The 17645-nt window shown below is 37.8% G+C and overlaps 1 protein-coding gene across 1 annotated transcript in view; it reads right to left on the bottom strand.

The window, feature by feature from the left end:
- Positions 1-317: 317 nt before the first annotated feature.
- The window catches only part of ATF6 (activating transcription factor 6), a 217558-nt gene continuing 200230 nt past the window's right edge, over positions 318-17645 (bottom strand). The window contains exon 16 of the mRNA XM_081306544.1: positions 318-2320. Within this exon, the coding sequence (XP_081162670.1) occupies positions 2112-2320 (209 nt within the window). The 3' untranslated portion in view covers positions 318-2111. The remainder of the gene's footprint in view (positions 2321-17645) is intronic.

Raw genomic sequence — 17645 nt, 5'->3', positions numbered from 1 at the left:
GGAGTGGGGCTGGAGGTTACCCTATAGGTTACTTGCCTAGTAACCTAGAGGTCTTCTAGACATTCATTTTATATTCCTTGGTACCCATTAGAAGAAAAGTCTCCAGAGAAATGGTTTTTTTTTTCTTTTTTTTTTCTTTCTTTTTTTTTTTTTTTTAGAGAGAGTGAGAGAGGAGAGAGAGAGAATTTTTAATATTTATTTTTTAGTTCTCAGTGGACACAACATCTTTGTTGGTATGTGGTGCTGAGGATCGAACCTGGGCCGCACGCACGCCAGGCGAGCGCGCTACCGCTTGAGCCACATCCCCAGCCCCAGAGAAATGGTTTTTGTCTGGCAAATCACACAGAAGCCAAATCAGAGAGTGCTCCATTGACTTAAAATAGTTTCAAATGTGGAAAAAGATGAGAGGTAGCTAATACTCCTCCATCTCCAGATTCTCAGGTAAAAGAGCAATAGAGGCCTCCATCCCTACAAAATGAAACTGATTTCCTTAGAAAGCATCTAGTAGCCTGAGAGATCACTATCTAGAGAGTTAGAAGTACTGGTGATTCTTTAAAACTATTTATTACTGCAAGTCTAATAGGTTTGAAGGCAGAAAATGAACTGACTACATGTAATCCTTGAGGGATTGATAAAAATTTTCTTCTCTTGCAGGGAGGAAGAGGAATTAGTTGATACAGTGTGGAATGGAAAGAAAGGAATTGCACAAAGGCAAATTTGTGGAGGTGAGAAGCAGTGTTTGTAGAATGAGTTTTATCAAGAAGTTGAAAAGTTTCAGGAAGGAGAGGGAGAAAGAGTTCCATTAGAAAACTGAAGGCAGAACATCTGAGTGGAGATCACTACCTGAGATCCATTTTTGAGAATTCACCAAATGAAAAAAAAATAGTCAAAGTACAGTAAAATATAAGAATATAATTTTTTTCAAGCCATGGGACAACAAAAGAGTTAATTTCTTCACTGTTCACTGGAGAAACTGAAGATTGTTGCCATATTATGGGTTGCATCCAGCAGGAAAACAAGCTTGCTTGTCTGCATTGTATTAAATAATACTTGTCAATCCTCGAAAGCTCTTGTCTTGCTTACGTCACCTCCATGTTCCTTAACTCAATTTGGTATTATATAGAGAGTAGTATGTGTGTAGTGGGTAGAGATTCACCATGAAATATAAGGAACTGCCCTGTAGTCCTTGAGGATTGCACAGGTTAGTTAAGAAGACATAAATCTGGGGCTGGGGATATAGCTCAGTTGGTAGAGTGCTTGTCTTGCATGCACAAGGTTCTGGGTTCAATCCCCAGTACCACAAAGGAAAAAAAAAAAAACACATAAATCTGCATGCTATCACTTGGGGACCTTGAATCCTAAAAATAAAAAGTAGCTATGGCTTTAATCTTAAACTGCAATCACATCAAATTTTCAATGTTTTAACACATGTATCAATTAATTAAACTCCCTTCCATTCTCTCAAATATGTAGTTTACCTCTGACCCCCAACACAGCCACCCATTCAGGTGTGAACCATGAATGCTAAGTAAAAATAAACTTTACTAAATGGGTATATTCCCTTTTTAGCCAAAGCTCCAAATTGTTTTGATTCTTTGTGAAGTGTATTATTGGCTGTTCTGGTTTTGAAATTTGCACAATTTCCAGAATGGGTGTGCATTAAAGGAATGAGAAACTCAGTAAGTGGGAACCATCTGAACAACCATGTGCTACAGCTTTAAAGAAAAATCACTTTACTGTATCAATAAGTGAAATGGCAGAAAGGGGAACTGGATCTCTCTTGAAAGAAGATGACTAAATATAAAACAAATACAGCAGGGAAAGCATTTAAGAAAAGTATGGGGAAAAAAATCCACACAAGGTAACACTGGAGGATGCAGGCCACATTTGCCACTAAAGAAATGTTCCCTTGCATACAATTTCCAGTGCTTTGCAAATAGATGGGTGGATGGTGGAAAACAGCAGCTTCTTTTTCAATCTCTCCCCATCCTTGAGCTACAGCATGAGACAGTTGTCTGCTTGCCACAAAGGAGGCAGAGAACACCATTTCTCTCACCACTCTTCAGTTTGGCAGGGTCTCATTCTTAGTCTTCCAATGTAGCTGCAGGGTACTATTGTAATGATTCAGGGATGGTGCTGACAACATGGGTCGCCTTGGTGGCTGCTGGAGGAGAACCAAAGTAAGTGTTGGTTTGATTCCTCTGCTGATCTCGGAGGTAAGGAGGGACGGAGGAGCTTTTGATGTGGAGGATCCTGGTATCCATCACCTGACAGTCAATTTGCATCATCACTTCGTAATCCTGCCCGTTGATCACGTTTTCTGTAGAAAGGAATATACACAGGTGTAAATGTTCAACAGAATGTGCATCTCTGCTAGGAGCTTTAATCCCAGAAGGACATGAATGTGCTTTAAGGGTAAGAACTGCTGATACATTTTCAAGGATGCAAAGGAAGTTCACCAGTAGCAGAGCTACAGCAGGGCTCAGTGCCAAGAGGGCCTGTCCTCTCTCAATTTTAATTCCCAAACAACATTTATTAGCTCATAAGGGCTGGACCCACTGTCAGAGATAATACCACAGAATATCTACCCGTAGACATTGTATGTCTTGTGTGCTTTCCATGCAGTAAATTATCATAACTGGAACAATTAGAACAGAAAGGGATTTTAATAAGGAGCAGAAAGGTTATTTAAGCCCTTCTCCTTCCCTTCAACAATGGGAAAGAACAACTAACTATCCAAAGAACCAATGATGTGAATGTAAGGAGACCTTTGGCCTAGACTGCTTGGCTCCTATTCATTAATCTAATTTCATTAAGATACTCCCAACTGGGAATTTAAGGGTTTGCATTAGAAGAATAAAGTACAGTGAAAACTGACAAGAACTCAAGGGTATTTGACAATTATACTCTTGCCCAGAGATCATTATCACATCCCTTCCATATCAAGGTAATTTTCATTCCCACAGTTTCTGATTTCAGGTACAAAGAATCAATACAGTTACAATTTGAGATTAAAGGAAGTGTGCTAAGGCTTGCAGGGACACTAGAGGGTATTTGCAGAAGGGAACAGGAAACCCAGGTAGAGTCATGCTTACCATACATAAGGTTAGCTCATTAACATGAGTTCAAAATACACAGATACAAACTATATTCCCTTCTTAATTCCTAAGAGGATGAAAGTTCTTAATTTTAGGGAGAGGGCCAAATTACTCTCTGATTCGTAATCCTGGGTGATCATTTTCCAATTTGTAGTCAACTAAAATTGTGCATAAAACTGATGAGAGAACTATAGACAAAACATTTTTCAAGCCCAGCTGAATAACCACAGCATTATGGTTAGAAGCAGTGTGAACTTGGAATAATATTGAGTAGTCAACGTGGTGTCCGATTTTGCATTTTCTTCTGTGAATTTGGAGTTGGGTGTGCAGGTGGCCTTGTCCTATACTGTCTTTCTACGAAGATGATACAAAAATCAACCACTGATTTTTAAAATTTAAACATTTGGCTTCTCTACAATAATTGAATATACAAAAGTAGAATTTCTTTCTATTCCATTATGCTTTATTTTTACTTTGACACCATACATGTCAAGTATTATAAATCTAGAGAAGGAAACTCCAAAGTTTGACATCTGATCTTCAGATTCCTTGTTATGTTTGAGAAAATTGAATCATACAGCTTATCATTTAGGAAGCTAGCAAAGACTTCTGGAGACCATCTATTCTGGAGTGTCATAAATTGGGGTCTAATTTACAGACTTTAGGGTCTCTAAATTCCCTGAAATTGTATGAAATTTGTGTGTGTATTGAAATAGGGTCCATCAGATTCCCAATGAGCTTTGTGACCCCCCCCCAAGAAGTTAAAAATTACTAGACAAATCTAATGATCTACCAATATTAAGTGTTTTGAATAGATGATATATTCTACTTTAAATCCAACAGAAAATATCATTCTTCCACTTCTATTGGTCGGTTCCATTGTTCCATTGTTTAAAATAGTCTCCAACAATGATAAATTTCCCATTACAAGTCATATAAATCTCTTCTATTACAGTTGAGGTTAATTACTTACCAGAGATTAAAAAAAAAACAACAACAACTTGTTGCTGCTGTATATGAACAAACGCTACCTATTTTTAAGACTATTGTTAGGAAGTTTAAGTCTAATTTTACAAGTCTTGCCTCTTTGCAATGACTATCAAATCATTTTCTTATCTTTAGAGAATTAAATTTTAATGGCTATAAGTTAGTCAATGTTTCTCACTGAAGTATTTTCCAAAAAGTAGGAGATGGAAGAAAGATATTCTGCAAATGTATTTGGAGTTATTTCATTCAGAACATGTGATCAAGTTCAAATTTCAAGGCACAACACCAGTCATTTCCTTTTGGAACAGAAATCTTGTGTGTGTGTGTGTGTGTGTGTGTGTGTGTGTGTGTACACATTTGTGTAGTATGCAGGCACTGTGGCATAGAAGACCAAATAATGGAAAACATATGCATCAGAGACATGCAAGACACATTACTAATTTTTACTGCTTTCCAGAATTAACTCAGAATCCAGATGACAGTTTAAGATCAAGACTAGGTTCTCTAATACAGCCCAAACCACCTGCAGAAGTCATTAGAGCCTATGTGTCTGCTATGATTTAAACTGATAACTGGAGTTCTTTAATATTTTAAATATCAAGAAGAGGTGGAAACCCTGGAAATAAAAGTTCGAATGCTTTAAGGGAAAACTAAAGTCCCAATATCATTCCAAAACCTTGGAGTCCCTAGTCGTGTTGAAATGGCATGGTCATCTTAAGCCCAACCAGATGGAAACTCAAGGTTGGTTAGGTCAGGGTGGTTCTAAAATGGGTTCTGGTCTTCACTGCCTTCTTCTGGGCCAAGGAAATTATTAACATTGCTAGAAGACGACTTTTCTAGGTAGTATGTAAATGTCTGAGGCTGGATTTAGGAAGCCCCTCTTAAAGACAAGCTGGATACTTTCATGTTTGGAGTGATGTGCCATTAAAGCCCTGAAATTCTAATACCTCTAAAGACCAGTTAAAGTGATGATAACAACACTGGTCCACTCTGTGAGACCTTTGGGGATTTCATACGAAACCCTGTGGAACCCCGTGGATAATTAATGAAGCAGTCTCATAATTACTGATGAGGTTTGAAGTATTTTAATTAGAGGAGGTCAGAGTGGGAAATGGCACATGATAACTCATGATCTTTTAAGTCCCCCCCTGGACTGTATGACATTTGTATAGTGTACACATTATATACATCCAGGAACAGGACAGAGTTTCCAAAACTCACATTAGGGGCACACAAGGCCTCCATTAACCCTAAATTTAAGGTTATGATTTTTATTTCCACCATTGGAAAGGAAAGCAATCTCAACTGAAGCCTACAATTTGGCCCTGTGTGAATAAAAAATATGAGAACAGGTTCTAAATGGGGAGATAGAGCCAGAAAACTGGTGACTTAGATGGGAAAAGGAGGCCTTGAAGGGAATCCCAGGCAGAGGTGTGAGGGACTGAGAATGGATCACACATTTTTATTTTTTATTTGTTCTAATTAGTTATACTTGACAGCAGAGTACACTTCAATTCATTGTACACAAATAGAGCACAACTTTTCATTTCTCTGTTGTGCACGATGTAGAGTCACACAATTCGTGAAATCATACGTGTACCTAGGGTAATGATGACTACATTAAGACCAGGTCTTCACTGTTAATGTGCAGGGGTCTAGTAAAGGGAAATGTGTAAATGTTTAAATGTGTTAAGTATGAGTACTTCAAATTCAAAATTAATCAGGCAAATAAAAAGAAGAAATTAACAGCTTCAAACATGAGCACTTAAATGTGATTCTGAATTTTCAGAACGATAGGGGAAGCCAGAAAAAGTGTCTGGACATTGAAGGTGGAAAAATTCTGGGCGAGGTGGAATTTTGAACTGCCTGTAAACACACAATAACTGAATCAAGCACAGCCTGCCAAGAGGCTGTTAGCTGGGAGATGACTAACACAAAAGCCAGAACCTTGACCAAAGGCAGAACTAAATATTCAAAAATTTACAGAAAGCTTAATTTTTAAAAAGTGGACAAGACTTCACCAGTACTTAGCAAAGAAGCATATGTAATAAAAACAGATTTCTCATTAGAATCAAACACCAACTCTAACAAGGTAGTTTGCTCTGTGCAAGCCAGGCTGGTGACATGCCATGATCTTGACTTCTGCACCTAAATCTACTGAAATATAGGATACATGTGCTGGCAGTGGGGTGGGCATAAAGATGGATAGATATTCACCCATTCATGGACCACAAGAGATAACTTGTACCCACTAAAGAAACAAATGGAAAAAAGGGGATGGGTGGGTGTGTGGTTGGGGGGGTAGGAATACAAATGAACAAAGAAGTGGTAAAAATGTCACATTTCCATAATTTCCATAAGCGAAACTCTACTATGCCAATCTTCTCTTCAATTTCCAACACAAGTCCTGGTTTTGACATTCCAACATGCCATGCATCACTACTATTTTTTTTTCCTCTGACTAGGGAGGGGGAAAAACTCTTTTCTACTCAAACTCTCTATCTAGCCCCATTCTGTTAATCCTTCAAGACCAGTTTGAGTCCCATTTCTAAGAAATCTTCTATGAGAACTCCAATATTGACATTTTCCCTTATAGCCAATATATAAATATTCTATTTCCCCGAACAGTACTAAAATAGTTAGAGAAAAAGGTTTGGCTCCCTTAAGAAATGCCTGGCAAAGCTAAGGCAGGGTGAAATTGAAGTGGGTAAGGGTAATAAAACTAGGACCTGTCACTTATCGGCTGGGAGGAACATGGAGTGAATTAAGTAACTGTCCCTCTGTAGATGGAAACACAGAAAGTTGCTTTCAACCTCAAGAACCTGGAGACGTAAGAACACAGGCAGGGCAAAGCACTCCTAAGCAAATGCCATGTATGCCCGAAGCTGTACTTCTGGCCCCTTGTGAGAGCACTTTTAACTGAAAAGCTGAACTCAATTTGTAACATTTATTCATCCATTCAACAATTATGTGAGCACTGATACTGTGCTAGGCACTGTTACATAAGACCCTTGTCTAAATAAGCATTTAGATCCCATCTTCTGAACTCAAATTAGATAGAAATTATCCAAAGGAAAATGAACACAATATATCTAAAAAACTGTCAGTCAACATTTACTTAGTGATTTAAGAAACTATGAGAAAGTATAAAAGAAAATGGGGTTTCCTCATTTCCACAGCTTACCTAAGTGCTGTGAAAGCAGCAACAGAATAACATTTAAAATATTGCTACAAGCTCTGCTAATGCTTATATTTTAGCCTCTAAAATCCTGAGCAGAGAACCAGAACTTTCATACCTGACTCCTGACCTACAGAACTGTGAGATCACAAACAAATGTTATTTAAGCCTCTAAGTAAATGATAATGTTATTCTACTAAAGATAATTTTAATGTCCTTAATAAAGTATTAATATTGAAATGTAAAAAAAAATAAAATATTGCTACAAACATTGACATGGCTTTTTCACAGTAGTATGCTGATTTTAAGTACTTTGAGTATAAATGGAGGAGGGGGATAGCTGGGTCAAATGGTGGTTCCATTCTAAGTTTTCTGAGGAGTCTCCATACTGCTTTCCAGAGTGGTAACACTAATTTGCAGTCCCACCAGCAATGTATGAGTGTGCCTTTTCCCCCACTCCTCTCCAACATTTATTGTTGCCTTGATATTTGCCATTCTTGAAAATTGACATTCTGATTGGAGTAAGATGAAATCTCAGTGTAGTTTTAATTTGCATTTCTTTAATTGCTAGAGATGTTGAACAATTTTAAATATATTTGTTGATCAATTGTATTTCTTCTTCAGTGAAATGTCTGCTCAGTTCCTTAGCTCATTTATTGATTGGGTTATTTGTTTTTTTTTTTTTTTGATGTTAAGTTTTTTGAGCTCTTCATATTCCTAGAGATTACTACTTTATCTGAGGTGCATGTGGTATATATATTTGATGGAATATTACTCAGCCTTAAAGAAGAATGGAATTATGGCATTTGCTGGTAAATGGAGTGGAGAATATCATGCTAAGCAAAATAAGCTAATCCCAAAAAACCAAAGGCCAAATGTTTTCTCTGATATGAGGATGCTAATTCACAATGGGGAGGGGAGCGCTAGGGAATAATAGAGTTACTTTAGAGTTACTTTAGATTAGGTGGAGGGGAGTCAAGGGTATGTGGGGATAAGAAGGACAGCAGAATGAAACAGACATTATTACCTTGTGTGCATATATGCCCACATGACTGATATGATTCCACAACATGCACAATCAGAAAAATGAGAAATTATACCCCATTTTTGTGTGATATGTCAAAGTGCATAAATGCATTCTACTGCCATGCATAACTAATTAAAACAAATTAAAAATTTGAAAAAATATTGCTACAACATCAAATAAATACACTGGCCTTCTCCTACTACCAAAGCTCAACAGTATTCCTGTATGGTCTCTAAAGAAAAGAGAAACAGTAAAACACCTGTCTCTGAATGTTTCCCCCTGTTCCCCCAAACCTAGCCAAATGAAGAGAAAAATGAAAGCAAGCTTGGGACAGTAAGTCCAGATACATATTATCTTGAAGGACACTGGCTTTCTTTTTAGGCTTACTGGGAAGTAGAGCAAGTTAGTGTCATCAAATTTCTTTTACATACACTAGGACAGTTATTGTTGGGATGCTTATTGCATAAAAAGCCATGCTGATAATGTCACTGTTTTTACAGCCTAACATATAAAACCTCTTTCTGAATAAAGAGTGAACTGGACCTGGGATCAGATTCACTGTCCTAGAACTCAGTGTGGAGTTTTAGCCTCAAGTCATAGACCAAAGCTGGGAATATACAATAACTCTCCTGCATCTAATAAGTAAATCACTGGCACCAAGTACTAGAAAACTATTTTAGGTCAGGATCTGAAAAGCTGAACCAATGTTCTGAAGCACTTTACTTTAACATCTAGGACCTGCAGAGTAATTACCCAAAGGCCGTAATCACCCCAAATCAAATCTCTGCAGTTATGAATATGGGTTATAGAAAATTATGGCTCTTTAATTGCATTTAAAAATTGATGCATGGGAATAATATATTCTTCTCTGAGCACCAAATATGGCTTTCTCTGAAGTATTTCTGTGTTGGGAAGGCTCAGCAGCTACAAGATTGCTGAATGGAAATTCTAGACCATGGTGGCACTCTGAAGGATAATGAAGCCTGATAGACCAAATTACTCTCAGCCCATTAAAAATCCTGTGACACACTGCCCCCGCCCCCATACTGGAGATTGAACTCAGGATTGTTCTATCACTGAGCACATCTCTAGTCCTTTTTAATTTTTATTTTGAGACAGGGTCTTGTAAATTGCCAGGGTTGGCCTCCCACCTGACACCCATTCCTGCTTCAGCCTTCTGAGATGCTGGGATTACAGGCATGCACTACCACACCTGGCTTGGCATAATTTTTTCTTCATACTATGGAATCTTAAAAATATTTTGAATAATAGTCACATGGTTTCAAGTATATTCAGAAAAATTCACATAAAAGCTAGAAACAATTGCCAACAGATTTAAATGAATGAGATTGGTCATGGCATTGCAATTTTAGATTAAAAAAAACAATACACTGAATTTTCTTATACATTACAATCAGAAAGCAGTCTGTATAACACTGGATTTACAGGCATGCACTACTGAAGGCAACTCATTATTATTATTATTCTTATTTTTAACAGATGGCCTGTTAGACAACATAAAAACAGGTTAGGGGGACTTGCAAATTGCTGAGGCTTTTCAGACATAGTCACTCTTTTTTTTTTTTTCATTTTTTTTATTGGTTGTTCACAACATTACAAAGCTCTTGACACATCATATTTCATACATTAGAATCAAGTGGGTTATGAACTCCCATTTTCACCCCAAATACAGATTGCAGAATCACATCGGTTACACATCACATTTTTACATACTGCCATATTAGTGACTGTTGTATTCTGCTGCCTTTCCTATCCTCTACTATCCCCCCTCCCCTCCCCTCCCATCTTGAAGCTCAATTCCACATAAGACATGACCCTAGGAGGAACTGTTAGGTCGGTGGCGGCAACTTGGTGGAGACTTAGTGGCAACTTAGAACAAAGCAGCCTGCACATCAATCAGATGCCGGCGGAAACGCCTGTCAATCAGCCAGATCTCCTGACTAACGCCTGTCAATCAACAGGACCCCCCTGGCCAATCCTGGAGTTCAGCCAACTCTCCTGACCAACTTCAAGGGGGCAAGGGACCCTAGAAACACCTTTTCCTGTCCCAAGCCCTTCCCTTCCTGCTGTAAGCCCCATAAAAGTCCAGTCCAGTCGAGCTTCCACGCGGTCCTGTCCCCTCTGTGGGTCTGATGGAGTTCCGCCAGCGAGTGATATCTCAATAAAGCCTGTTCAGCGGCCCTTTTAAATCTGCCTTCTTTGGCCATTGCCTGCCCCGACTGATCTGACAGGAATCACACTAGAATGTCAGCTCCCTGAGGGCAGACATTTTTATTTGTTCACTGCTGAATCCCTACTGCTTGGCTCAGAAAAGATATTCAACAAAATTTTTTAAAAATAAATAAACAAATGAAGGTTTGGTGATATAGAAATGGCCCCAGAGAATGCTAACTTAAAGAGGGATGAGTTGAGGTGTTCTGGGCTACACTCAGGGATCTGAACTAAACAAGAATTAGAGAAAGACAGCTGCCTCAGAACTGATGTACTGTTCTACACATTTAGTTTTTAATCAAATTCTTTCATCTTCAAAAGGGCAGGAGTGGGATTAGGAGCAGGGTAGAGACCAGGCTCACAAGAACACTATTTGCCATTCTGGATCTCATTTTCTCCACTGACATGTCAGCAGTTCACAGTCTGCATTAAACTCGGATGCTTTTTAATCACACAATGTTCAGAAAAACTTAGGCCTTTGAGTACATTCATTATTTCTCTCCATCCCTTACAAATGAGAGTTTTGAAAGGCTTACCTAAGTGAAACCAAGGAAACAGATTTGCATAAAGGCCTCTGGGTTTATAAATAGTTTTATTGCTCCATTTAAACTTCACAATAAGCCTTTGATAATAAGTAGGATTTTGAAAAAAATCTTAAAAGTTAAGAGACTAAAGCAGGTACTACTTTCAGCCAATTAAACACACACACACACACACACACACACACACAAACTAATGATTCTTCCCCCCTGCCCCCAGGGGTAGAGTACCCCGAGCTCCATTCCCATACCCTTCCATTTTTTTTAAACCTGGAGAAAGAGTTTTATTAAGTTGCTAAGGTTGATCTTGAACTTGCCATTCTCCTGCCTCAGCCTCCTAAGGCTCTGGGATTACAGGTGTACATGCTATCACACTCAGTTTATGATTGTATTATTTAGATATTGCTAAAAATTACTTTTGCTACTACTGGAAATAAATCTAGAAAAGCTTTTTAACAAAGATCTAATAAAAGTATTTCTATATTATTTAGATAAGAAGTACTGGAGGATATATGATTGAATAGCTAGTAGAGGTCACTACCAAATGTAATCAAGGCACTACTCTCCTGAGTTCTTATATCCCCAAGCCAAACAAACTAGGAATATAATAGCTTAAATTTGCCTTCTCTTAAATTCTCAAAAAAAACGGCTTCAAGATTACAGAATATTTTTATATCCATAATAAAAAATAATTTATAATATAGTATTCTACACATTGATACTTTTTCTATGAATTTAGATATAAAATTATGTAAATTTACAAATAGTATTACTTATAACTTTAAGAAATGCTACTTTCTCAAGAAAGTATCACATTTTTCTTTTTCTGGTCCTTGGGACTGAATTGAGGGGTGCTCTACTACTAAGGTACTCACCCAGTCCTTTTTATATCTTATTTTTGAGGCAGGGTCTTGCTAAGTTTCCTAGGCTATTCTCAAACTTGTGATCCCTCTGCCTCAACCTCTCCAGTAGCTGGGACTACAGATGTGAGCTACCATACCAAATTATCATTATGATCTTTGAATTATTATTGTAAAATGACAAGCCATCTGTTTTGATATAGTGATTCATTATTTGAGCCATCGAAAGTGATTTTTCTTTTAGCAGGTGACAAAGACTCTTTTCTTTAATTAGGGTATTCTTAGCCCTCTGTTCAAAGGGACTCAACATTGGGCTTCCCTCTGTCTGTATAGTCAGGTTTGAGCAAGAATTCCGCTATGTGAGTTCAGCAAAAATCCTCTATTCAACTTGGGATATAAACACCTTCCATATCTGATCACTCGGGCCTGCCCTCAGTATAAATTCTTTTGAGTCTAGAAAGGATTCCTCTTAACTCCGTGTTTTCTCTTAGTAATTTTCCATCTACTGACCCTCACCTTGTTCCTTGTTGCTAAATCTCCCCTTCCCTTGCTGGAATCTTAGTCAAGCCCTACCTTTCTCCCCTACTACAAGACCCGATGGCATTGGTCCATCCTATACTTATTGTCGTGGCCCCCTTGTATGAAATCCATCTTATCAACTTCAACAAGTGTCATATTTTTTTTAAACAAAAGGAGTCATTCCTCTCAGTCCTGTTTCTATTTCTTTCAGAAAATGGGAGTAGTCATGTTTACAAAACTGCATCCTGGCACCATAGCTCTGTAAGCAAGAAGCAAAAAGGCATTTTTGGAGATTAAAAAGTGAATTATTCATAAAATATTCTGATCAATAAATGTTATATCTGAGTTGATGAGGAAAGTAAAATAGGAGTTTAGTGAAGGATAACACCCTGGGATGAAGTCCAATAGAGAGAAATTTCTTGCTTCTATTTATTTTACAAACTCAATTAACAAAACCAAAGAGGTTTTTTTTTTTCTTTTTTTAGTATTAAGACCTGTTACAGTGAAGAAAAATTATAAATATTGAATGAAAAATGGGAATAATTGGGTAAATGTCACATTCCAGTTCCATTCAACTGTGAAGAAGACAAACACGGCTGAAAACCAAAAAACTAGGCCTGCGCCATTCCCCAAGGCCCTTGTGGAATGTATGCAACACACGGTCTGAGAATAGCTTGGAGACCAAATTCCCAGAGATTCCTGATTGCAGCTACGGGATTCAAACCATAAAGAGATTTTTTATCAAGGATGTCATTTGAATTTTTTTGAACTCCAGTTTCTCATGCTCTCTCCTGCAACAACTCCCAATAGGTGTCACAGATAGAGGAAAAATATAATCTTTCTAGAGGCTCCACAGTTGTCTCACAGGAGTGTTAGTAACAGGACTAACATGAATGAGAATCTGCCTCATGTTCTTCCTAATATTTTCCTTGTTTGGCAATGCCTGCAGGTGTAAAGTCAGGCACTTTGTGGCATCTCATGCAAATATGTAAGTGGGAGACAGGGAATGTGCTCATAAAAGCATGTGGCTGAAGGCTGAAGGGTGAAATCAGGGCAGGGACTATTTTTGGCTGAGATGTCTCACCAAATTTCCAATTATTTGTGATCATTCATAGAACTAGAAGGTATTCTGCTCCAAATGCTTGAACAAGACAGGTTCTATCTGTATGCAATTTACAATCAAATTGTTATGCAAAATACACACTGGGAAGTAAAGCTAATAACAGTTCACAAGATATGAAAAACTGCAGAGAAATATAACAGAGTGCTTATATCTAAAAAAAGTTAACAAAGAGAAAACCTGCCATTAGAATCCTATTTGTAGCTCTGTTGTAAAGGATAATTATAATATCTCCCAGTGAAAAGTCATTCAAGAATAAACAGTAAGGGGGATGGCGTTTTGGAAACTATAAGACTCAATTTGTGGAGTCCAAACACAGATATCTGTCTGGTACAGTGACAAGAGTAATGGTTATAATAAATTAAGGAAACTTATGTCTAAACAGAAATCCACAGAGCTGCCTTTGACCCATGTACGGATATATAAAAGTGCTCAGGGATAAGAGAAAGATTAATTCCTTCTGGAACAATGAAAATAGAGTCAGAGAAGAGCAGCTGAGGGTGCTGATGTTTTATTTTATTTTCAAATAAAAGTTTTGGATTTAATTACTAATCAAATCCCAACCTCAGTAATTAACTTGCTATTCTTACTTTTTCAAACTTGTTCTATGTTGCCAAGGTTTTGCAGATTCACTTTGTCATAAGCCATCGTGTAACAGCATAATACGAGGGAGAATTACAAACTTTACTCAAGTTACACATTTACCAAAAATGTTCCTAAAGATACTTGGGAAGCTACCTCCTGTTCACAGGGTAATATACACCACCTAAGTGCATTTTACTCTATAGAGGGGATTTTTGTCAAAGAAATGTACCAGGCTGAGACACAATGCCAAAACTTGCACAAAGTTGGACAACTAATGGCCTGATTTATTGGTGTGTGTCCTTAATTCAGACTGGCAAAGAGTGCAAGGCCAGGCTGTCTACATACTTCCTTTACTGACCCAGAGGTCACCATTACTGATTTAGTTCCTTGGCTTTGAGTGGGCCTTGCCTTCTGATTTGCCTGCCCCTTGGAGAACTCAGAGGAAGCAGCCGTTAAAGTTTTCCTGCATGAGCTCAGGGGTTGATGAGATCATCAGCCTGCTTGCTGATCCTGCAGTGTAACACAGGGAAACAAAAAGCCTACATTTTCCACAAATGTAGCAGAAAGAATCAAGCATATGGCAATCTTTGACAAAAGGGAATTTACAGAAATAACCACTCATGGTTAATCTCCCAAACAAACTGAATACCTCTGTGTACAAAATTGAACAAATTACAAAGAAAACTAGGGATTTTATCTATTCTTTGTGATGGATTCAAGATAAGTTAGGGCTTGTGGGGCTTTGAAATGATATGGTCCATCATTTTAATTCTCTTTCTCTCTCTTTTTTTCAATGCTGAGGATGAAACCCAGGGGTGTTTTACCACTGAGCTATATCCGCAACCCTTTTTATTTTGAGTCAGGGTCTTGCTAAATTGCCCAGGCTGGCCTCAAACTTGTGCCTCAGCCTACTGAGTAGCTTGGATTACAGGTGCCATGATGCCTGGCTCTAGTCCTTCATTTCAGATGTTAGAAATCTGAGGTCCAGGTATACCTAAGTTTATTATGGGTTCTACAATTTATTCTCATTATTTCTGCTTCTTAGAGACATTCCCCATGATATAGTAATTATGAAACAATTGTTTTAAAATGCATAAATAACAAATATTTATAACAAACTGAGTTTTATTTATATCATTACTTTAAACTTTGTCTGGACTTTGGAACAGTGAGGCTCCAAACTAAAGAAGCATGAAATATGGACAGAAGACCAGGGTCAATTTTAGCTCTGAAACTTCTGGGCCACATTATTCTAAGGAAAAACACTTAACTTCTTTGATCTTTCATTTTCTAGTCTATTTTCATTCACCAAATATTTACTGGATCACAACTGTGCTAAGTCTGTTATAGGTGTTGGAGTTGAGAAAGAAACAAAATAGGCAAGCCCTACTCTATTTACATTCTAGCATTCTAGTGAGAAGGAGAAGGCAGACAGGAAACAAGAAGTTAAAAAAAATATATATATATATATTTGAAAATGATGAAGTCTAAAGATGAAACAAGCTCTAGATAGGGCAGAGGGATTGGAGGGGAAGGGACGGGGCATGGGGTTAAAAATGATGGTGGAAAGTGATGATCATTATTATCCAAAGTACATGTATGAAGACACAAATTGGTGTGAATAAACTTTGTATACAACCAGAGATATGAAAAATTGTGCTCTGTATGTGTAATAAGAATTGTAATGCATTCTGCTGTCATATATAAATAAAAAAATAAAAAAAGATAAAAAACTAGAATTTTAGAAAAAGTGATCTGGAAATGGTTTGGCCAGCAAGATTATTTTTTGGGGTGGTGGTGGTGGTGAAGGTAACTTTTTGGTCAAGATCTGATAGAAATGAGCTAGTAATGCAAGTATGTGAGGAACTGGCATTAGAGAGAAAGGGAACTGCCATTATGAAGGCCTTGAGGCAGTGATGTGCCCATGTATTTGAGGAACAGTAAGGAGGCCAGTGTGATTGGGGCAGAGAAAATATGGGAAAAAGTAAGAGGAGATGAAGCCAGAGAGAGAACCAAGGGGCCAAACTCTTCATAGCCACATAGACTTGGGTCTTAACTCTGGTTAGATTGGGAAACCTGTTTATTTATTTCAAAGTATATGATTACCACTCACATCTCCAAAGTTCCTAAGGATTAAATACTATGATATTTGTGGAGAGCTTTTGGGACGTCAAGAGATATAAAATGTGAGAATTGTTATTGTGTGAAGTCTTTGTGGCACAGTGGAGAGACCTCAGGCTTGAGAACCATAGACGTGGATCTGAAGGCTAGCTATTTTAATCACCTGCCATAAGTTTTTGTAACTTCATCTATAACATAACAAAAGTAATTCCTAACCTGTATTGTCATATCAAGAGTCAAACTTAGTTATGTTAAATCCTTATCACAGCATGGAACATAGACCTTTCAATACAGCAAGAACTGAAAGGTATCACTGCATCTGGAGCACAGGGAATAGGAATTATCAATCCTGGGGTCTAACCTGACCTTCCACTGCTTCATGGTCTTGTGGAGAAGAAACCAATTTCATTATACACAGTTCATTCAGTTTCTCCAATGGATGTGCATTACAATGACTGCTGTTTTCCTGTACTGGTGTGGGGGTTGAGGAGCTAAGGCTTATAACACCACTGTATGAAAGGAAACACTGCAGAGTGTTTCTGCTGTTAACACAAGTGTGACTAAGACTTATGTTAAGGAGACAGTGAAAAAATCCAGAGGAAGCTGCTGTTCTAAAAACAACCTGGAATTTATCTGTTTGCCCTAAAAACAGTCTCCAGAGTCTTTTGAATTCCAAGACTTAGTATAAGAAATATGAGTAGGAGGAGGAAGAAGGACAAAAGTAGGATGAAGAGGAGAGGCAGCTTATAGCAGCATAACTCTATCAAACAGTGAAAACAGTTACAGAGAACAAAATTTGGCAAGGACTAAAATTCAAAGTTCTGATTTAGTGTTAAGAAAGTCCTAGAAAATCTGGCAAGTTTCCTATCTCTCTATTTTTAAGATAATTTTTTTCAATCAGCTTCTTGTAACTTAGTACTTATCACCAGAGTCCTTGATACTTCTTCTTTCTGGACTTTTCAATGAAAATCTTGGGGACTTTCCTGAGTAAAAGCAACTGGAACCACCACACAGTTTATATGGGTTACTGTTCGTCTCCACAGAAGCCAAGCTAAAAGCTGAAAACTAGTTTGGTTTATGACTTAGAAAAACATAGGCCATAAATTTCTTAGGAGAAACCACCTTTCTTAAGATTTTTACAAACCAAGACTTTAAAGCAGTGAAGGCAAGTGTAAGTGCACCTAACTTCTTCCACAAACCAACACTGACTTTTTATACTATTAGCTCATGTAGTCAAAATACCTCCAAAACCTACAAAGGCACCTTAGACTGCAGCTGGGCATCACAAACTCCAAACAACTGTAAAGTGCAGTTACCACCTATGTTTTTGCACTAACAGGCATTATGTAATCTGAACAGAGCTATGAATATGCTCAATT

The sequence above is a fragment of the Spermophilus citellus genome (assembly GCF_964194105.1).
Source record: "Spermophilus citellus genome assembly, chromosome: 9".
Classification (NCBI taxonomy): domain Eukaryota; kingdom Metazoa; phylum Chordata; class Mammalia; order Rodentia; family Sciuridae; genus Spermophilus; species Spermophilus citellus.
This window is presented reverse-complemented; position numbering and strand designations above follow the sequence as displayed.